The sequence below is a fragment of the Protopterus annectens genome, chromosome 13.part0 (genome assembly GCF_019279795.1).
Source record: "Protopterus annectens isolate FY-2018-M chromosome 13.part0, PAN1.0, whole genome shotgun sequence".
NCBI classification, from domain to species: Eukaryota; Metazoa; Chordata; order Ceratodontiformes; family Protopteridae; genus Protopterus; species Protopterus annectens.
In genome coordinates, this window is record NC_056747.1 from 567,995,061 (window position 1) to 568,019,811 (window position 24,751).

Sequence of the window (24,751 nt, forward strand, 5' to 3'; positions counted from 1 at the left end):
GAAAAAGGAATGCTATTGAAACTGTATTTTGAGTAAAATTCAACTACTGGTTAGAAAGTCCACTGACTGGATGCAGCAAAGAATAAATCTGTAAAAGAAACATGAGTACTTTGAACCTAAAGCAGAGTTTAGTGTTGCAAGATGGAGATGATCAGGGCTACAAGAAACAACACTGACATTTCTGATTATAAATCATCAATCACATTGGTGAAATATGGTTTTGCAAATAAAAGTGGCTGAGAAAAGTCTGGACTTTTGTTGACTTTGTTAAATTTGGGAGTGGACTGTTAACTATTTGCACCATATTATGTCTTTAATGTTTAGAAGGACACTAAAGGGAAAAAAGAAGTAACTATAAGATAAACAATTTTTGTTCTTATTAGTATTTGTATAAAACAGTTCATGACATAAACTGCATGTTATATTGTAAAACAGTTTTATACAGTATGCAGTCAAGGTATTTTAAATGTGTGGAGTCTTTTCAATGACCTTTGCATGCGATAAAGATACTAAAGTAAGCAAGCACTTTTTTAGTTGTAAGAAATATAGATTTTGTAGTATAAACAAGAGAAGAAAGGCTGAACAGAAGCAAGTTCAAATTAATATAGTGCTGTGACTAAGGCTGCTAGGGTGGGGTGTAAATATGTGTAGAACTAAGATGATAGTTTCCCTTGCTTTTACAAGGATGGATTTCTTGATTAATATCTTTGGCTTAAGCTATGAACTTTCTGTAAGCAAATAGGCTTGAAAAATAAGATGGAATGATGAAAACCCCGAAAAAATGCCAATTTTCTTGCATTTGCAAATAAATTTGCTTGTTTTTTTATTAGTAAATGTTCAGTGATAGACTAGAAGTCTGCAGCAGAAGTAGTTTAGCCTGGGGGAATTGCATATATTATCTGATTTACAAAGATTCCTTCAAGCATCTGCAAGTCGTTAGCTTTTTTTTTCATTGCTGTCTGCTTTTAAATGGAGACAAGCTGTCTGCAGGTACAAGCAATTAATCTTCAGAATTCTGAGCGTTCTTTGCTGAAGGAAATAGAAAATTTAAAGGTACAATGAATGACAAGCAGTTCAGTGAAAAATAAAGTTTGAAATTATGGGAAGTGGATAAAGAGATAATAGTCTTCACAGCAACCTTAATTCTTTAATGCATTTAATAGAACAGTGCTTAATTTAGTTTTATTTAAAGTTAGCTAGTGAACCTTTATTTAGGGCTAAAAAAATAATATTTTCTGAAAATATACAAGCTGTTTTTCATATCTGGGAGGGGAATAAAGAAAAGAACAGACATCAATCAGTGTAGGTGGGAACACAAGCTGTAACATGCACTTTACCAAGGGTAAGTTTATTTAGATTATGTTATGCCTGTGGATGCAGCTGTTGATATGTGGCAATTGTCCCCTTCTGGATGATTAAACCTTATTTGTTAAAAATGTACATAGCTTTGTGTGTTTGTTCTAAGTTTATTGAGAATAGGGATGTTTCGAAAATATATTTTTAATTTTTTTTGTTTAGGGTTTTCATTTAAACAAAAAGTCTTGAGAAATGTTACATATGAGGTTCAGATGGAGATGAGAAGAGACACGTGTATATAATATCATCTGCCAAACATTAGTGTGTGCATGTGAGACAAAAGTTTGAAGTCACTCCCTTCCCCATTACCTCCATGACTCTGGCGAAGAGTCAGCATCTCCTTTTCATGTTGCCTCTGCCTGTCCTTCTCTTCAGCTTATATTTCCAAATGCCTGGCCTCAACTCAAGTATCTTTAGCTCCAGACGGATTTTTAAGTCATCTGTAGAAAGGTTGAGCTGTCCATTCTCTGAGTGTTGTAGATCTCCAAGGCCAGTTTGATCATCCTCCTAGTTGCTATTTCCTGATGTAGTCAGGTTTCCATGCACCAGTCCTTTAGCCTGGCACATCTCAGCCAACTGGTTCCTTGAACAGCTTGCCATACTCCTCTGCTGACATGCTTGCCTGCTTTCCCTGACTAACTAAGCTAACAAAAGAAATAAAAAACACCTTAATTGATCACTGTACACAAGCTACAGGAATTCAATGTCCACACCACTACAAGCCAATTAGTATGTGATGTGGCTAACTCACCACTATCAAACAATTAATATTTGATGTGGATATCCCACCATTGCCAAACAATTAATATGTGATGCCCGTGTACTGGCCCAGTAATCAAGGAGCCTCAATCCTCACCACTAGCACCAGTGATGGGCGTCCACATTGGGAGGATAAGTACACACACAGTAAAGTACAATTTTCCTTAAGAGCACACAGAGATCATAATCGGTCTGGGGCTGGTTTCTCCCTTCCTCTCCAGATCCCCAATAAAACTCCCCACTGGCACAGCTATAGGGTCCAAATCTCAGGCTAGTGGTCAAGCTAAAACTTCCAGCACCCTCTCTGTCAAACCAGTGCTTCGTGTCCCAGCCCAAGTAGCTGACACATGCACACACTCTTTAAGATTTGATTTATATACAAACACACAGACACTCCTGGGGAAGGCTGGCACAGGTTCTCCAGCTATGCACAATTTCAGCCCAGACTATAAGGTAGTATCAACTGCCACCACCCACAACTATCAGCTACTATAAGGCCCTTCCCAAAGGGTGACCAATTTCACTGTGTAATGTTATTATTATCCAATTAGTAAGTGTGATGAACAGCAAGGGTATTGGAGTGGCTTTGTACAGTATCACCAAATACATGCAAGTACTCTAGAGCTTAAAACATCTCCACACAAAACAGGTACAGTTAAAAGGTTTAAAAATATTTAATAAGTAATAAAAACACAAGGCAATACTTATTACTTCACCACAATGACATTAGAGAGTTCAGAAATCACAGGAAATAATTTAAAACAATATTTAGGACAGTCTGGCATAAATATAGAAAACAGCTAGACTAATCTGGCTAAATTCCTATCTAACTCTAAGACAAATCACTGTTCTAAATACTATTTACATACAGAGCAAGCATGTGCTGGTGAGTGGATGTTCTTACTAGATTTAAGACAAGCTACAAAATGCTCTTCTTTCTTTCTGAGATAGCCCTTAAATTGATAATACACAGTACTGCTGAGTCATTTCAGATTACATAATTCTTAACACCTCTGCTGAAGTTTCCCAGGCTGACAGAATTCAAAATTTAACATATCTTTATAATCTTGCACCTGCCAGGAAACCATAGCAATAAAGGATACTTTATATGTAAAATGTGGTAATTATCTCTGTCTTAAAACAATAGAAAGAATTTCCTATCTCAGACATTCTGTCTCCAAGCTTGAGATCAAACACAGTTGTAAAATTCTTTACTTAACAGTTTCTTTCAGCAGGGTTCACTGTGGTTACATTTTTAAAGCTCAGTACAACATATAGTTTCATCATAACATATAGTTATCTTTACATTTGTAAAACAAGCCTGTGGATTATATTAATATTTACAAATGACATATAATTATTTACAAAATTCTATCTAGCTAGGCTGGCAGTCTTTCAGTTTTTCACAGAAGTATTTAGGAGTATTGATTTACAAAGCTTCTTTTATGGCAATTAAAGTTATGTGAGAAGAGACTAATCAAAAGATAATACAAAAAAATGAGAAACTGGGAGCTGTTATCTATGGATATAGATAGTAAGACAAAAGCAGTAAAAATCTTTCAGTTCCTTTAGTTTTATATATAGGCCAGGCATATTTTTAACAGTCAGAGGAAAGCATGTGGAAATAATTAATAGAGTGTTGAAGGAATTTATCTGGGAGGGAAAGAGGGCAAGAGCTAAGTGAGATAAGTTGATCATCCCAATAGAGCAAAGTGGTTTAGAATTAACTGATTTAAAGGGATATTTTAGAGATGCACAGATTAGGCTCATATATATAACCCAAGCAGATGGTTATAATTCAAACTGGAAAGGGATAATGATGAAGCAGGGTGGGAGTTTACAAAATAAGGAGTGAGTGGGGTAAGAGAGGTACAGGATATGCATGAGGGTAGTGTGATGGTGTTGAGGTCTGAGGTAGGAATGACAGATGCATTCAAGGTGGAGGTGGGATTGCATCAAGGATCAGCTCTGAGCCCTTTCTTATTTGCAATGGTGATGGATAGGTTGATAGACGAGATCATATAGGAGTCCCACAGGACTATGATGTTTACGGATGACATTGTGATCTGTAGTGAGAGTAGAGAACAGGTTGAGGAGACCCTGGAGAGGTTGAGATATGCTCTAGAGAGGAGAGGAATGAAGATTAGCAGGACTAAGACAGAGTATATGTGTATGAATGAGAGGGAGGATAGAGGAGTGATGAGGATACAGTGGGTAGAGTTGGCAATTATGCATGAGTTTAAATACATGGGATCAACAGTTCAGAGTAATGGGGAGTGTGGAAGAGAGATGAAGAAGAGAGTATAGGCAGGGTGGACTGGGTAGAGCAGAGTGTCAGGAGTGATTTATGACAGACAGGTACCAGTAAGAGTGAAAGGGAAGGTCTACAATAGGGTAGTGAGACTAGCTATGTTATATAGGTTGGAGACGGTGGCATTGATGAAAAGACAGGAGTCAGAGCTGGAGGTGGCAGAGTTAAAAGATGTTAAGATTTGCATTGTTTGTGATGAGGATAGACAGGATTAGGAATCAATATATTAGAGGGTCAGCTCAAGTTAGAGAATCTGGAGACAAAGCTAGAGAGGCAAGATTGCATTGGTTTTCACATGTGCTGAGAAGGGATGCTGGGTATGTTGGGAAAAGGATGCTAAGGATGGAGCTGTCAGGTAAGTGAAAAAGAGGAAGACCTAAGACAAGGTTTATGGATGTGGTGAGAGACAACATGCAGATGGTTGGTGTGACAGAGCAAGATGCATAGGACAGGAAGAAATGGCAACCTGTAATGGGAACAGTCAAAAGAAGAAGAAGAAGATTGCTAGGGAAAATAATAACCATCAAACAGAATATTATATTTATAAAGTTTCAGAAATTATCCAAAGACCTAAGCCAACACATGAATGGAAAAAGAAGATTTTTGTGAATAGGTATTACTTCAAGTAGGGGCACAGAAAATAGGCAAGAGAGCTGGAATTTATTGGAGAAAACTGGCAAAGGAACCAATGTATTGGGAGCAAATAACTAGAGAGGGACAGGTAATAGAGTGGGACGAGACCAAGAAGTTTGGAATGCAGTTAGATACTGCCTTCCCTATCAGGCAGATTGAAAGAGATTTTTTAGTTGAATCTATGAATATATTACTGAACATATACCATATTACTTTATGTGGCTGATTTTAGTGAAATATTTAATTAAAAAAACTTATCTCTATCTTCTTCTTAAGGGCAACTAGATGACAGGATAGCACATCCATTGTTTACCCTCTGTTGAAGTCTGTCCATTCACTTTATATCTATCACACACACACACACACACACACACACACACACACACACACACACACACACACACACACACACACACACACACACACACACACACACACACAGTGTATGTGTGTGTGTGTATACATGGAGAATAATTGTTTTCCCTCTATAAATAAGAGGCTAACAATGCAACAACATCAGACACTCACAGAGCTTACACAATGATATATATCAGCTGATTATTATGATTAGATCTCACACAGTGCTTGGGTTCCAGCGAGAGTGCATCACTCCTCATTCAGATGTTGGTAAGAGCTTGGAGATAGAATACCTTTCCAAAATGTCCTAAGCCTACCCTTCTGCTGATAAGCCAGATCACTGGTATTGCACTGAGAAGCTAGTAAGTCAAGTATGTGGTTCAGCACAGAGGTTGGCTTGCTTTTGTTGGTTTACTTCTTAAATAGTGCAGAAAATGGTTTTCAGTAGAAAAGCATCTAGGTGTTACTTGAGAAAGCATGACATCAGTCGTAAGCCCAGAGAAACACCACTCTGGTGACGTACCAGGAGAAAGCCCTGACTATGGGCAGGTGATCTGGGTAAAATTCATGGCTTGAGTGACTGATGGAGTGACAGAGAAGGATGGGCAGAAAGTTACATGGTCATTCCTTGTGATGATCCCTGGTTGAGATTGGGGAAGTGGCGCTACACTCGGGTGTGGTCCTGAGAGAGGTAGGTTGGTGGACCTGGTTCAGCTGCTGCAGAGGTGGAGTGATACACCACTTGTCCTCATTGCATGCTCACCTCTTAGGACATAACCACAATACTGTGAAGGGAAAAACCCATGCAAACCCCAGCTCATATCAGTTAAAATCTGGGGGTGTAAGGCATAGCTGACAGACACAGAATGGATATGGGGCACTGGGACAAATGCCATAGAATGAAGCAAGAGGAGCAAAAAGTGCTCAAAAAAATCTTTAAGCCCAGAAACAGAACTAATTTTTGAATGTAACAGTTGGTTAAAAGCTTGTTTAGTGTACATCTCAAAACTCATTTTTTTCTGGAGGAAGGAGGCTTTCACCTAATGTAGTGACTGTTCTCCATGCTCTCTTACTACTTATATAAAAACTTTGGGGTCACTGTGCCTTGAGGATATGAAACATACCTGTTTGGTGTCACCCACTTTTGAAGAATATGGCTTTTCTGAAACACTAATTTGTTGGTTGTTCTCCAGGAAAAAATAAAGTTGCAATAAGTATGTAAACTGGCGAGAAGTATGTACATATTTAAATGTTGAATTTCCAGACCCTGGTATCAATAGTCTAAGCAAGCTGCAGCTATCATAAAGCTGAAATTATTTAATTATGGTACATCTATTAGCAAAGATGTATTTTTACCTTCCAAGGACTTCCTTTGGTTGATATTTCTCATAGAACACCTTGGCCCCTTCCCAGTCAGGTAGCTCCTCCTCACGTGTCATTTTTGATTTTGTATTTACACACCAATGATGATTTGCTTTTCACAAAGAATGGATTGGTATTGCCGCTGAAAGAAAGAAAAATTGTTAGGCTTGTACACTCCCTTTAGGAAATTTAATATTGCATGTATAAGACTGACTCTTAATTGTGATTAGCAAGATCATTATAACTATCATTATTTATTTATTTGCTTATTTATTTAGTTATTTTTTATCTGGATAGTTTGGCGGAGTAGACCTCTTTCTGCAACAGCCTTGGCCAATGGCAAGCACATAGACCTATAACATTATAATCATAAGGAGTGTAGCAAAACAGAAATGTAGAACTATACAATAATATAGACAGAGAGAGAGTCACACATAAAAAGCCCAAGCAAGCAAAATACAGAATTTATTATACACATGGGGCAGTGCTAGCAGGATTACAATATAATTCACTATACTGGCAATTGCTAGTTATCTTTCTAAGGCAAGGATTTAGAGCGATAGATACAAGTCAGGCTCACAACTATATTCTAAAAGTTACCCTTTTTCATTGCTGCTTTAGCTGGACATTTAAGACTGATTTAAAAATGTGGTCATTGACAATATACTTGACTATAATTACTGCGTATGAACTAGACAAGGGAGTGACTTCAGGAAGGATAATTGAATTTCTGAGTGTTAGCTTCTTAACTAGCCTTCGAGGCCATCATGGCCAAAGTGTATTAGCTAAGTGATATGGCTGAATATTAGTGCTATTGTTTAAGTATGGAAAATGAATCGATCATTTCTATTTATTTAGTAATACAGAGAAGTGACATCCTTTAGTGAGGTTTTCACTCATGTTATAAAATCTCATTGGAACTAGTAATGAGAGTTAAGGACTTGAAAGTGTTAATGTAAGTTAAATCCACTTTCACTAGGATTTCAGTCTGAGAATTGCTTTTGTAGTGAGGCTGCTCTGTATACATCTGCTATTTTAATGACTATAGTGGATTGTAACATTGTTTCTTCTATGGTATCTTCAAGAAATTATAGAAATTGATAAACATGATATAGTAAACAACCTTAACATGTTACCAAAAGGTTTCAAATGGCATATGATACACGTCAAACATGCGAGAAGCAAACCTGAATAGAGTCACCATCATCAAAGATGCAAACCAAAGATGCTGGAGGATGTGTTTCATTGGATTCTAATTGTCCACATCCCTGAGGTACAGAGCAAGAGTGGAATGCCCTCTCTGGAAACATTTAAAATCTACCTAACAAGGATCTGTACATCTATGTCAGATGCAAAAACAGAGTCCAGGAACTTAAAGATATATAGATAGCATATCTAAACAACATTTTCTTGGTTTGTGACTTATTGTGGAGTTGATTAGTAAGAGAAGTTTTATTTGAAATTTTATCAATGTTTTTCACTGTAGGTAGGAAGGGACTGTTTGTTAACAAGATTTACTTTGATTCATATTTTGTTGTTTTGCGTTTAATTTCACTGTCGTTTGTTAGAAAGAGATAGGTTTTAGACAGGCAAGGTCTAGCCACTCCAAGGGACCTAGACAGCTATAAATGTACAGACTGCAGAGAGGAAAATCCTGAGCATATCTGAACAGTCCCATCTTGGTTTGTGATTTATTTATCTTTATTGCCAAAAAGAAGTGCTACTGCGAGCGATAGTGAGCAGAAGCTACTTGCATGCCTTCGCACGTGACGTAAAGGAAACAGAACTACTGTCTAGCTTATAGAACTTGTATGGTCAGAACAATTTACCGTACTTTATTTAGTTGTATATTGCTGGTGTGATTTTTTTGTTATAGAGGTTGATTTAAGTTCTCTTTGAATTCTCTGGTCACTGATTTTGATCTTTTCTTTTGTGATATTGTATTCATTTGAAGTGAATATGGATTCCTTAAATGAGTATGCAATTAATGATTTGCTAATGCACAAATGTACAGTGTAATAAATGCTATGCATATTTAAAGGTAGCAGCTGATAACACTGGTGATCTGTGTTCCTCGTATCAAAAGTTGGATGATTAGCTTACAACTGTTAGAAGTAAACCGCGACTTAATGATGATGATTGCACTTGTGCAATTGGAATGGCTTGGAGAACTGTTGTTTCATATATTAATGACTGACTGGTGAAATAAATATTGTTAGGCACAGAACAAATAGAACACATTTAGGAAATGATGCATCTATTTTCTGCAAAGATCATTCAACCCCTAAGAAACAAGACAATGCCACTGACATCTCTGGAATTCTGGATGCAAGTATTCAGCGATATGAGGATCCAGTTTGTTTAGAAGGAAACAAAAAAAAAAAAAAGAAAGAAAGAAAGGAAGAAGTTCACAACAAATAAGGAAAAAAAGAAACTGATTAATGATTGTAAAGGAAAGAGAATACGTAGTAGAAAGGACACTGCTTCTTTATGTAACACACAGGTTGCAGGAAATTGTGATATTTTTCTATCAGAAAACCTTCAGTCTACAGAAAAAGGCATCGTCTTTCCAATGGAGAAGGTAGAAAAAAGAGGCAAGGGGCTTGTGAAAAGGAAGAAAACAAAAATTGAATGTGAAGGGATTGAAGGACATTACTATAAGAAAAAAGAGGAGAAAGACAGATTTTGACTACATGACTCAAGCTGTGGATTTACAACACCAACTGGATGAGAATTTAATACACGGGTCTATATTAGATGAACGAAAGTTCATATAATCGTACGCTCTAATGAGCGAAAATTCTGGACATTGAGATGCGTGCTGTGGGATCACAGGACAGTGAAGATTGGAGTATCTGCCCTTTCCTCACTGTAGTGCAGCCCCCCCCCACAATATTGTTTTTGATTTTCGTAATTTCGCTCATTAGAGAGTTTGATTATATGATCTTTCTTTCATATACTATAGACCCTAATACACAATGAAAACAGTCGGCTTAATAAGACTAATAGTGATGAAGTTCTAGCCTTTGTAACAATTGATAGAGCAGATATTACTGTATTAGAAGCTGAAAATTCTTCAGAGCTGGCCAGCAAAGCTATTCTTATAATTGGAGATTCAATTATTAGAGGAATTGATACGTATATTTGCAGAGATGATAATGAACATTGAATAGTTTTATACTTGCCTGGAGCGAAAATAGAAGATATGAGACAAGCCTTGGAATGCCTTAATGTAAGGAAGTATGGATCTGTTTTTATTCATGTTGGTACAAATGATGTCACCAGCAAGGATTCTCTGACTGTTAGTAGGGAACTGACAGCCCTCTTAGATAGTATTGCTTGTACTATTGGTAGGACGTATTTTTCACAAATCACCTATAGAAAGAATTGTCAAGTCATTGTGAGTGAAAATATTTTTTGGGTAAATACCTACATGGAAAAAATGTCCTGTTTTAAAAAATGGAAATGTGTAGAGCATCCAAGCCTTGTTTTGGGTGCAAGTGTTCAGACAGAATGGTGTGCATTTGTCTAGATCAGGGAAGAGAATTTTTGCAGCAGATATTTTGCAATATTTGACAAACACTAGGCAGGATTTTTGCCATGTAGAAAATTTAACAGGCCACAGATGGCAGCATTTGATGCATCTCCGATGGTTGTTGATGCTAGGAGCATTAATAATAAAGTTTTTTATTGGAAAATTTGCTACATTTCCACAAGATTGATGTTATTGTTTGTGAAACATGGTTAAAGAACAATGACTGGAATCCAGTTCTGTCAGGGTATAAATGCTTTTACTGTAACAGACATTCTAATAAAAAATCAGGTGGAGGTGTTATAATAGTGATTAAAGATAGCTATGAGACATGTGATTATTACATGTTCAATGATAACACCAACACTATGGACTGTGTAACTGTGACAATAAAGATAACTCTGGAACATATAACAATTGTTGGAGTGTATAGACCACCAAAGTCAAGTGCAGATGACCTAGAGGAATTCATATATTTCTTACATGAAACACAGGAGGGAAGAATAATATTAGCTGGGGACTTAAATTTACCAGAAACAGACTGGAATAATATTGATTCTACAATATTAGTAAGGAAATTATTCACAACATATATTCAGGAACAACAATTGCTTCAGATTGTAAAAAAAACTACCAATGGACAGAACATACTTGACATTGTTTGTGCTCCCAAAGAAATTATTGCAACTTCAAGTCAAGTTTTGCCACCATTGATGTGCAGTGATCATGGGGTTATAAAGATTAATTTGATGCTAGATAATTCTGCCAAACTGAAATCTAAGTCAATGCACAGAATGTTAGTGACAGATTATATGGAAGCAAAACAGTCACAATGTAAAACTAACTGGAGTGAGGTGTTCAGTGGAAAAACTCCAGATGGAATGTAGAAAGTTTTGAAAGAATAATTGATTGCAAAAAATCAAAAAAATGTTTAACATTAGGATCTAGGCATACAACATCAGGCAGATATATTTCCACAAGAACAAGGTATCTGATTAAGGTGAGAGACAAAGTATATAAGAAATGGAAGAGAGGTCAAACTACAACTTTGAAAACTGAAATAAACAAGCTGGACAAACAGATTAAGCATAGTGTGAGACAATATTAAGAAACATTTGAAGAAAATTTATATAAAGATATTGATCATAATAGGAAACCTTTTTATGGATACATAAGATGTGGAAGTAGTAAAGACACATAAATTGATAAACTGCATGCAGATTCTAAAATGTATTCTCAGACACAACAGATTATAGATATATTAAAAAAATTTATGCAAAACAGTTTGGCTTCATAAAAAGGGTGGTAAGTTGTCCTAGTGACATCCAGGTAACCTCAGATACTGGGATCAAATTAGATTATATTTAAAAAGAACTGTGCAAACTGGATCCAAACAAAGCACAGAGAGGAGACGGAATTAGTAAAAATGACCTGAGAACACTTCAGCAAGAACTTACAGTACCATTATATCTATTATTCACTAAGTCATATAAATATGGGGAGATTCCTGAAGATTGGAAACATGCACTTATTAAACCTGTTTTTAAGAGAAAGGGGAGTAGGACAAACCCACAGTCATATAGACCCTTAAGTCGACTTTCATGTTGTATAAAAATAATGGAGAAGGTAATATTGGATCAGTTATTGTCAGAACTGGATAGGTTGGGACTTGAAACCATATATCAGCATGCATATGTTGAAAACAGATCTATTACCACCTGTAACATGATGTTCTATAACAATATAATAACAGCTATGAATGAAACTTTGTGCTGTGGTGTAATTTATATAGATTTAACTTCAGCATTTGACAGGGTCATACACATATTGATGTACTCTTGATAAGATGGATAGCTGCATGGCTTACAAATAGGACATGACAAGTATCATACAGCAACTGGACAGGCAAAATCCTTGGTTACAGTCAGGGTGTTCCACAGGGCTCTGTCTTAGCCCCTTACTTGTTTAGATTGTATCTTTCAGACCTAACTTTTTCATCTGAGATGTTCTACAGTCTATATGCAGATGACCTGACATTGGGTAAACTGATTACATGTGTTACAGATAAGGCATGTCTGCAAAATAACTTAACTAAATTGACCATTTGGGCACAGGAGAATAATATGCTGATAAATACATCAACAAGTAAGCATATGAGATTTGGTAGGCATAAACTGAAAGGTGAATATTTAATACAGCACACAGAGATTGAAACTGTAGACTCATTTAAGGACCTGGGTATATGGGTAGATTCAGCTATGCGTTTTTCTAATCATATCAACCAATTGGTTAATGATAGTTATAGAACTATAGGTTATATAAAAAGATTTATAAACTCTAGGAAATCAAAAACAATGAAGTCATTGTTAGTTACATTAGACCCAGACGTGAGTATGGAATAACAATATGGAAACCCAATAAGTAAACAAGCATGAGTAAACTGGAAACAGCACAACAGAAATATACCAAAGGTATCCATGGATGTGAAAATTTAAGTTGTTATGAAAGACTAAAATATCTGAACTTGAGGGATATATAGGGCATTTAGTGACAACTACCACTGGGAATGTTTGGGGTTAACAAAAAGTACTAGAGAATCATCAGACAGCCTGTGTAGAAGATTCTGTAGAAATGAGAAGTGTACTAATTGGTTCCCTGACAGAGTAGCTGATGCATAAAACAGACTACCAAATTATATTAAAGCAAGTACTAGTTTAGATATTTTTAAGAATAGCCTGGATACTTATTATGGGAACAAGTGTTTTGGTATATTGGCAAGCTAGATGGGCATTAATGCCTGTTTTTGAAATATTTGTATATATGTATGTATGTATGTATGTAAAAGTGAGAAAATGATGAACAACGACACTTCATGATCGCTACTGAAATGGTAATAAATGGTTTAAACAAATAATCAAATAGACTGCATCCAAGTACTATGGTTATGCCAGGAGCTAAATCTTTGACACTGTGGATAAGCTGCAAATTCTGAATGTGGAAATGAATCCCTTTACAACAGGAAGCTAAAGCCAGTATAAAGGCTTATGACAGAGAAACATAACACTCGAGGTAAAAGAGCCCATTAGAGTTTGGTCCCCAAAGCAGCTCACTCATATCAAAGCTAGTGCTTATTCACAGTTAAGATGGTAATTTATCAGTAGAGAGAAAAGTTGTCATGAATAGCAAAGAGCAGAATATCCGCTGAATATAAATGTAATATGATTCTGTCTAACCAGAAATATATGTTGGATAACGTATAAAACAGCAGTTGCTTTATTTTACATCGAAGCAGTGAAAAATATGGGAATACAATTTAAATGATTAGACCCTGAAAAATTGTCGATAAAATGGAAAGATAGAACTGAGATTTATGAAGATTTGACTACTATTACATTAGACCTCACAAAAAGACACATACAAGTTAAGAAAGTGAATCCATCACTAAGGAGATTTGTAGGTAAGTAGTAAGCTAGTTGCCCTTAGTGAGCCATTTTAAGCCTAGCCAATTTCCCTCAGTGAGAGTCAAACCCAGTTCCTATTGTTTGTGAGGTAAACACCTTAACCATTACACCAATTCCCCAGCAAACAGAACTGTTGCAACCATATGTGTCGAGTATTTGCAAAAATTAAATCACTAGTGACAATGTGGAAGTAAAATCTGACAGCACAAGCCAGGTTCCTAGTTATTTGGTAACCTGTGCAATATATCTGACAGATATTGCAGAAAAGGAGAATTACATACCATGGAGACCTTTGGAGTTGAAAGAAGATTTAATGCATAACTTATTGTTTATTACTCTTGCCAAGAAGTGACTGGCTGGGAGGTCCCATCTTTAGTAGAGGCACAGAAGTGAAAAGCTCCAAAGCATAATGTAAACATTTGGAAAGAACATCCAAATAACTCCAAGCAGGGGCATAACATGCAGGAAAATATCTGTAAGAAGAATGGTGTAAAGAACAATATCTGACATGTTAAATATATTTATTATTTATTTGTTTGTCTTTGTTTACTGGGAAAGTCTGACTGGGCAAAGCCCATTTTCAGCAGAGGTCGGTGGAGAAAAGCTCCAGCAGATGCATTTAAGATACTCATGACAAAACAAAATTTTTACAAAGATACATTACACAGATGATTCATAAGATATCTAGATGCAAACAGGTAATTGCACTGTAATGACACTATACAAAGATAAAACAGGTATTATTCTGTGGAGACATTATTCATGCTATTTAATTCCAAGTGTAAAACATTTAGTATGCAAATAGTTCATGTGCAATATATGTGACAAGAAGACATTAGATATGACTTATAAGATATGCGTAAGGAAGGTTATACTATAGATGTTATTAATAAATAAAATTGAGGTAAGGAGAGTGAAACATTAGTCGGTAAGTAGATATTAGTTAAAGATAGAGGAAGATGAAGACAGGCATTCTATAGCTGACACAGAACCTGGTTATAACAGAGGGGTGGAGAGTATTTGAAGGAGATGGATAAGGTGGAAAGGTGAGAAAGAAACTGAAATGTAAAGTAGGGATTTAAGCTAGGAAGGAAGTTGAGGAGGAGGAGTGTTACAAGAAAGAGATGTTATAAAGGGATAGAAGGTATGAGCTGACAAAAGAAAATGGAGTTATCCAGGTAAGAAGCATGTGCACAACCACATGTGGTTTAGCAAGGACTTGAAGGTGGTTGGTTTCATGGTCTGTTTTACCTTTGTTGGGATTGTGTTCCAATGTTTAGATATGTAATGGGAGTATAGTGAGATGCCTGCTGAGACTTAAACATTGGTTGATTTTATTGTAATATAATGACTTGACTGAAGTTTTAGAATATATTAGTAAACTAGTAGGCTTTTAGGCTAATATACCTTTAAATGATCCTGTGTTCGCTGATTAGTTTTTGGCAGGATTTTTTGTATGAATTTATAAATAATAGAAGTTTTTTTAAAATGGTTGTAATTAATTTCTGAAGAAGTCCGAGCATTGAGTAAGGACGAAAAACGTTTGGTTATATTTGGCGTTTAAAATAAATACGAGTGTTTTACGAGTAGTAGCCCTAGCATTTTTTGTGCCAGTTTGGAAGTAAATTTTAGAGTTGATGCTTGCTGAGATTTAGACATTGTTGTAATTACTAAGAGCTCATTGGTTGAGCGAAGATCTCTACCTGCAGAGTGATGCTGCAGGGTATCTTTTATTGCTGGACATTTTTCTGGTGCAGGTATAAGACCTTGTGTGGTAATAAGCTTTGAATATATTAAATAGCTGGGTAGCGCAAGCCAGTTTAATTGTTTCTGGATTCTACAATGATGAGTCCTATATGTAAGGATGGCAGACAATGTGTCTACTTTATTTTGACAGGTGGAGAGTTTAGCTGTAAGTCTTTTGTTTAGGTTTATAAGAATAAGTGAGACAAATTGTAGCGATAGAAGAAGGTTGGTATATGTTGGTGTTGCGTGATCTAAAAGATAGTGTTTGGTTCTATTTAGGGAGTTTAATTTATCGTGCATTTTTTAATGGCTTGTGATTTGTGTTGGTCAAATTTGAGGTTATTGTCAAGAAGTTTTGTTTGGATTGCAGTTTCAATTTTTCTGTTGTTGGATGAGGTTATTTTAAAAGACTATGTTTCATTTTGGAATTATTTAGGAGTAATGAACGTAATTTTTTTAAGGATTTAAAAGTACATTTGCATCTTTTAGCCAAGTTTCAATAGCAGTAAAAGAATTTTGGGTGATATCCTCAAGTGTTAGTAGGGATGCGGATGCACATATAAATGTTGAGTCATCAGCATATTGACCTATACTAGTGTGGTAGGTGGCAGTATGCAGTTTTTTATAAAAATGTTGAATAAGAGGTGGCATATTATTCTCAAATTTTTTTTATTTTTCAAATACATTTGAATGAATTCCATAGTATTTATACATAACATCTTAAATAACTATGTACGCTATTTACATTAGCCTGACACTATAACAGATCTTAATGTATACAGTTACTTTATAAGTATATAAATCCAACCACGAATAAAACGATGCTCAGCAGTATAAATATCTCCCTGGTAGCATAAAAATAAAAAAGTATAATCCAAATATTCATGCTGGGAGACAACCAAAGCAGTCTGTAAATGTGACACAAGCTGTTAAATCCAAGAAGTGCTCATCCGATAAACGTATATAAAAAACTAGTATAATTTATTGTAAAGAAACACACAAACAGTAAGCGCTTTCGCCGTAGCTTCATCAGACTGTTAGAATTCAAATATACTGTCAATTACCTTTATAAACTACAATTAATGACGTTATGCAAACTAATTAACCACATCAAGTGGTTTTAAAGCAACATAGCAAAAATGCGTGTACTGTCAAATTCATTCTCTAACAAATAGCGAACTAATATGTCTATACTTGACTAAATCTTATTAAAACTTATTAAAAATGTTTGACTTCTATACATCCTAATTTTAAAACATATTAATAAAAATCACTTTAATTAAATACTAATGTATATAAATAAATATGCAAATATGTGTTAACAAATAGACATATATATTTTAAAGTAATGAGAAATAATAATACTAAAAATATAAGTAGGATATAATGTAACTGTAATGTTGCATCAAGCCCTCATATAACACTATATTATATCAAATCAGAATCAGACAATTCATATACTACTCCGCAAAAATGTGGAAGTAGTGGAAAAAAGATCCACTATCTATATGTTTAATGCAGGTAAATTATAAACCTCTAATAATATATATATATATATATATATATATATATATATATATATATATATATATATATATATGACTAAGTTCATGTATTTCTGACCTATCTAATAAATAGATACATGCAATAATGACAATATACATATATAACAAATATGTCTAAGCATTGCTGCATATTAAATAAAATACTAAATATAGACATTACTATGAATTAAATAGGAAGGGGAGGGGAGGGGGAGGAGGAAAAGGGAAAGGGGTGGAAAAAGGGTTGTGAGGGAGGGGGAAGGGACAGGACGAAGATTACTATCATTTAATAAACAACATTATCTAAGGTATAAAATTCTATCTATTGTCATACATTTTCAGTCTCCGTGTTCTTAATATAGGTTTTAATGAAGCCCTTTCATTAAGGCCTTTATATTTTTCAGATCGCAGTCTCATAATCCAATCTATTTCTTTACATTCAGTTTTATTGCGTATGTTACCTTCCCTAATGTTAGGTGTAACAGAATCTACAGCCATAAATTTAAATGTATGAATATGACCTTCTCTGGCTATATGTTTAGCTAGAGCATTTGGCATATAACCTATCCTCATGGCATATAAATGTTCCCTGATTCTAATACGGAACATCCGATTCGTTTTACCTACGTAAAATGCCTGGCACTGTTGGCATACTGCCAGGTATACTAAATTGTAAGTATCACATGAACCTGTAATATAAAAATGAAAGATTTGCCCTGAATCAGGGTGTATAAAATAATTCCCTGAAAAGAGATAATCACATCGACATTTTGTTGATGACGTCTTCCTCGTTTGGCATGGCAGCATACAGGATTTAAATCAATATGTAGTAGACATTAATAATATGACCCCTTACTTGAGATTCACATGTGAATTTTCTCATACTAAGATACATTATCTTGATGTATATGTAGAAAGAGTGATGGGGGACTCAATCAATACTGGAGTTTATCGCAAACCTTGTTATCGTAACACTCTCCTGCATAGATCTAGTATGCATCCCCACTATATATTTGACAATATTATAAAAGGTCAGAGTATGCGTATATCTAGATTGAATGTATCAGAACAAAACTTTCAAATGGAAATTAATAATTTTAGGAGTAGATTATTCCAAAGTGGTTACAATGAACCACATATTAATAAAGGCTTAGAAGATATAGGGGAAACCAGACTTAATAGAGCTCGACCATACTACTCTGCACACACTGATAATGTTTCAGATAAGGGGAATAACTCTAATGTAGTAAAGGTACCAATGTATTACATTGAGGATCGAAATGTAATAATGAACATAATTAAAAAGCACTGGTGTATTCTTACGTCTGATAAAGACATTAAAACAATAGTAGGCGAAGACCCTAGGTATCAATTTAGGAACAAATCCAACTTGAAAAGCCTATTATGTCATTCTAGTATGGATAAAAGGAGCATAGAAGGCTTAGGTACCTATCCATGTGGCCACTGTAATTATTGTGATTATCTCTTTTCAGGGAATTATTTTATTCACCCTGATTCAGGGCAAATCTTTCATTTTTATATTACAGGTTCATGTGATACTTACAATTTAGTATACCTGGCAGTATGCCAACAGTGCCAGGCGTTGTACGTAGGTAAAACGAATTGGATGTTCCGTATTAGAATCAGGGAACATTTATATGCCATGAGGATAGGTTATATACCAAATGCTCTAGCTAAACATATAGCCAGAGAAGGTCATATTCATACATTTAAATTTATGGCTGTAGATTCTGTTACACCTAACATTAGGGAAGGTAACATATGCAATAAAACTGAATGTAAAGAAATAGATTGGATTATGAGACTGCAATCTGACCAAGGTAAAGGCCTTAATGAAAGGGCTTCATTAAAACCTATATTAAGAACACGGACACTGAAATTTTATGACAATATATAGAATTTTATACCTTAGATAATGTTGTTTATTAAATGATAGTAATCTTCGTCCTGTCCCCTCCCCCTCCCTCACAACCCTTTCCCCACCCCTTTCCCTTTTCCTCCTCCCCCTCCCCTTCCTATTTAATTCATAGTAATGTCTATATTTAGTATTTTATTTAATATACAGCAATGCTTAGACATATTTGTTATATATGTATATTGTCATTATTGCATGTATCTATTTAGTAGATAGGTCAGAAATACATGAACATAGCCATATATATTATTAGAGGTTTATAATTTACCTGCATTAAACATATAGATAGTGGACTGTTTTCCACTACTTCCGCATTTTTGCGGAGTAGTATATGAATTGTCTGATTCTGATTTGATATAATATAGTGTTATATGAGGGCTTGATGCAACATTACAGTTACATTATATTCTACTTATATTTTTGGTATTATTATTTCTCATTACTTTAAAATATATATGTCTATTTGTTAACAAGTATTTGCATATTTATTTATTTACATTAGTATTTAATTAAAGTGATTTTTATTAATATGTTTTAAAATTAGGATGTATAGAATTCAAACATTTTAATAAGTTTTAATAAGATTTAGTCAAGTATAGACATATTAGTTCACTATTTGTTAGAGAATGAATTTGACAGTACACGCATTTTTGCTATGTTGCTTTAAAACCACTTGATGTGGTTAATTAGTTTGCATAACGTCATTAATTATAGTTTATAAAGGTAATTGACAGTATATTTGAATTCTAACAGTCTGATGAAGCTACGGCGAAAGCGCTTACTGTTTGTGTGTTTCTTTACAATAAATTATACTAGTTTTTTATATACATGTATCGGATGAGCACTTCTTGGATTTAACAGCTTGTGTCACGTTTACAGACTGCTTTGGTTGTCTCCCAGCCTGAATATTTGGATTATACTTTATAAGTATGTCCAATCCATTATCAGAGTGTCTGATCAATTATTGTATAGTGTCAATCACTTATAAGACTTTTCCCCAAGGGTTGTTGATAAATGGCTTTGGATAAATTTTTAGTTCTTTAATTTTAATTTCCAATAATGCTGTGGTCTTCAGTAGGCTGTAGAAGTCTTCCAAAGTTGGTATTGTGTTTGTATTCCATCTTCTTGTTATACACTTCCTTGATATTGCAAGTATAGTCCATACTAGATACATGTTTGACCTATTCAAATGAGGACCTCTGTTCACATTTAATAATACAAGAGCTTTAGTTAAGTAAAATAATTAATTAAATAAAGCTTGTAGAAAGTTATTAATATAATTCCAAAATGGCATAATTTTAACACAATCAAAGAAAATGTGGTTCCAACTGTATGTTGTTTTTATTTCTTGCATATCTAAAACTTTTAGTTCTTTGATACATTGGAGCCAACAAACAAATCCTTCCTGTTCCCATGAATTAATAATTTATCTATATATTTTATGTGGAAAGTTATTTGTGACTATAAACGGTGTTAAAAGATCAAACCAGATTTTTAATCTATATTTGCATTAATAATTTTCTTAAATGAGTCAATGTAATAATTAATCATATGAGTTTTAGTGGGTTAGGTCATGTTATATTGCATTACTAATGCATAATATATCCCATGGCAACATGGCAAATTGTTTTTAATCTGTTATTTGAAAATTTTTAAAAATCAGTTTCATTTATTGATATTACAGTTAGTAATTCTTTCCAATTTGCAGAGTAATTTGGACTTATCCAATCTGAGATTGGTTTAGATATTGATACTTTTATATATGTTTCTATAGCAGGAAAGTTTAATCCTCCCTGTTTCCATGGTCTGATATGATGTATTAAAGCTATTCTGTTTCTTTTGGGAAACCACAAAAATTTTATTAGGCATGAATTTATTTATTTAAGTATATTCCTTTCTGTTAACAGTTGTATTGCCAAAGCTACATATATATATATATATATATATATATATATATATATATATATATATATATAGGATCTTGGGCAGTAAAACAATTTTTATTAACTGTAGTCTATCTTCAAATGTTAATATTATTTTGTTCCATTTTTCCACAGAGATTTTATTTGTATAGATGATATTATTGCAGTTTTTAGAATTCATTATTATACTTGCACAACTCAATTCCTAGATATTTTAAGGTCGATTCTTGTTTCCCTATGATGTGATCCCCCTTAGTCTGCAGTTCTTTTTTTTATTTAAAAATAAAAATTTTGATTTTGATTTATTGAAATGAAGTCCTGAAGTCATGTGAAATTTGTCACTTAATATATCTAATTCTTCTAATGTCTCTTTTGTATTAGATAATGTTAGTAATATGTCATCAGCAAATAGCATTACTTTAGAATTGTATTGTTCATAAACATCTGTTCATTTGATTTTTATATTGTTACGAACTGAATCTGCCAATATTTCAATAGCCAGAGCAAATAGAATTGGTGACATGGGACATCCTTGTTTAGTGCCTTTTGTTATATGTATAGATTCAGAGGTAAAAGGACCTAACTTGACATACTCTAAATTATTTGTATATATATTCTTTAGGAAATGAACAAATGATGCAGGAAATTCAAATAGCATTAGGATTTTGAATAAATAGTCCCGATTTAGGAAATCAAAGGCTTTCTCTATATCTAAGCCAATTATGAGTGTTTATTTTCTTTATTAACATAATCTATAAGAGAAATTATCCTTTTAATATTGTCCTGTGTGTGCATGATATATAAATCCAGTTAGATCATTATTTATTGTTTTGGATAGTGGTATTTTCATTCTGTTAGTTAATATTGCCATAAATATCTTATAGTCATTATTTAATAATGATATAGGTCTATATGAGGTACAGAGGTTTGGGATTTGTTTTCCTTTAGAATTGGTGTGATTAAGGAATATCTCCAAGATGGTGGTATTAAAGCTTGTCACTGAATTTCTAATAGAGTTTTATAGAAGAGGGATAGTATCTTTGAAGGGAAAAGTTTATATATTTTCATAATTATGCCATCTATACCTGGAGCTTTATTATTTTTTACCCTCTTTTATTGTATCTGTAATTTATTTGTAGAATATGGGTGCTTGCAGATCTAGTTTTAATTTTTCTGGTATTTTTTTATGTTAGAACATTTTTCATCTAGATTTAATTGATTAATATGTATATTTTCTTTTTGGAAATGTTCCATATAGTGATTTCTATAGGCATCAAGAATGTTACCTATATCCGTGACATTTTTCCCTTTCTTTTCATGGAAGATAATGTTAATGTTATTAGCTTTTGATTTTATTTTGATTCTTACTGATAAATTATGTAGATATTTGGGAGAAGTGGCCAAGGTATTAATTTTTAGTTTTTCGAAAGCTAAACTAGTTTTATGTGTTAGAATTTCATTGTATTTATTGTTTAATACTTATGCTTTATTTTTTTGTCTCCAAATGATTTTGATTTTTTTTCATCTTTTACTGACAAATGTTTGGATTGTAGATCTAATAATTCAGAATCCCATTCTCTGATTTTTTTTATACCAAGTTATGGTTTTACCATATATGTAAGCTTTTAATGAGTCTGATATCATTATTTCATTTATCTCTGTGGTGTAATTAATATCTAAGAAGAACTGTAATTCAGATAATAACCAGGGTTTGAACTCTTTAATTTTAGTTATATATGCTGGAATTCTGGAGTTAAAGATTAATGGTTTGTACCCATTTTGATGTTTTAGTATCAATGAATTGTGGTCCGAAAAGGGACAGGGAGTGATTGAGAAATTAATGATTTTAGAGTGTAAGTCATGGGCAGCAAATATTGTATCTATTCTAGTTTGGGTACCAAATCTGTGATCTTGATGGGAAAACAACAAAGATTTATCTTCTTTAAATTTGAAAGTATCTACAAGATGAAATGATTCTACCCACTTGTTTAAAGCTTTTGATACAGCAGATGTATGCAGCGGTCTTTTATTTACAGTTTCAGAAATGTCAAATATACAGTTAAAATCTGCTCCTAATATTAAGTTGCCTTTATAATTACTGGAAATGAAATCCAAGTGTTTTTAACAGTTCCTGTTCCAATGGCTGGGAACCAGTATAAATTGGCTAGGGTCCATATTCTGTTATTATATTTAACTCTTACTAATGCCATAAGGCCTTCTTTATCTTCATACTTATAAATGATTTCTGGGTTAATCACATTTGTTTTCCATAAAATTATTACCCCTTTTGTCTTTGTCTTATAAGTGGATTGCGTCAATATCACATATTCCTTAGAATTCCATTTGTAATTGTCATTTGTTTTGAAATGAGTTTCTTGAAGGAAGACAATTTGCGCTTTGTTCAGTTTTAAATATTTCAGTAGATTTGATCTCTTGCTAGGATTGTATAAGCCATTGGCATTTAAAGATAATAAAGTTAAATCCATCTTAGGTTATTTAGACTATGTATTTTTTGTTTTATTGCGACTATTAACATTTTCCTCTGATAACTCTAAAGTCTATGTTTGAGCTTTTAAAGGAAATTATCAGTTTTATACTTTGAGTGTTTACCAATAAAGTCATGTTTTGGTCAGGCATACTAAAAATGTTTTTGTGAAATAAATTTAAATTAATAAATGTTAACAAAACTAAGATCTGCACTAGCCATGGAGTGAAAATCATTCCTAATCTGATGGATAAACCTAAATCCATCAGATTATCACTCATACCTTGACACATCTGAGCTCCATAAATTGAATTATCATATGGAGAATATTTGTAATAGGAATAAGCAATATTTATGTTATTTTGAACAGATATAGTACTATTGTAGATTAGACAGAATTCTAATACAATATAAATGTCTACTTATTGTATAAGCAATTAATATTTACATGAAAGATAGATGACAAGTAATTCAATCATAGTAAAGTAGGATGTATCATATATAAAACCTCACTAAAGGATTATAGCACACAGTTATTTAACATATTCAGAAGCGTTGTTACCTCACAGCAAGAGGTTCTCCTGTTCAATTCTCGGCATGGCTTGGGAGTGCCTTCTGTGTGGAGTTTGCATGTCCTCCCCACGGTTGGGTAGCATTCAAAAGACATACGTGTTTAAATGGGATTGCCTTCATTGAAGGTTGGGCGTCGAGCTGGCACCTCGGCATTTCGTAAAAATCTACTGCCAATCATTAGCAGACCGGAGTTCCGTTGTAGCAACCCCTTACCGGGAAAAGCCAAAAGACAAACAACAACAACCCTTTTTGATGAAGTCTTTCAAAAGTTATTACTTAATAAAAATAAATGGTAATAATATTTATACATAATGTTTGTAATACAATGTATTTTACTGGATATAGCAGAAGTTATATTTCATTGTTTGCCAGGATTTTGTTTGTTGCTAACTTACTTAAAACATCAAGTTTGTTTTATGTGAACATTGATGAAAGTTAGTGCATTTTAATTATTAGTGCATCCCTCTTCCCCCCATTTCCTACACATAAGGTTTCTCATATCTGTCATTTCTTATTATAGGTTAAAAACAACAAATTCACTTATTGTGATTAATAATTACAAATTCCCTTTCCATGTTCATAAATTGCCATTTTTGTGGCATATACTGAAAGTTTTTAGATTTAAATGGCAACATTCTATTTTGTATAATCAGCAAAGGTTAAACTGAGTGATTATTGTCAATTTAATACTATTTGTTCAGAATGTGATTGTTACATTCTGTGACATTCCTAGTTCAGGCTTCTATTGTTTCTCTTGAACAACTTTGTCAGTTT

At 33.8% G+C, this 24,751-nt stretch overlaps 1 protein-coding gene across 1 annotated transcript in view; it reads right to left on the reverse strand.

Moving 5' to 3' along the window:
- The window catches only part of PHKG1 (phosphorylase kinase catalytic subunit gamma 1), a 258,717-nt gene that overhangs the window by 162,163 nt on the left and 71,803 nt on the right, over nucleotides 1-24,751 (reverse strand). Inside the window, exon 2 of the mRNA XM_044054212.1 lies at nucleotides 6,773-6,920. Within this exon, the coding sequence (XP_043910147.1) occupies nucleotides 6,773-6,855 (83 nt within the window). The 5' untranslated portion in view covers nucleotides 6,856-6,920. The remainder of the gene's footprint in view (nucleotides 1-6,772; nucleotides 6,921-24,751) is intronic.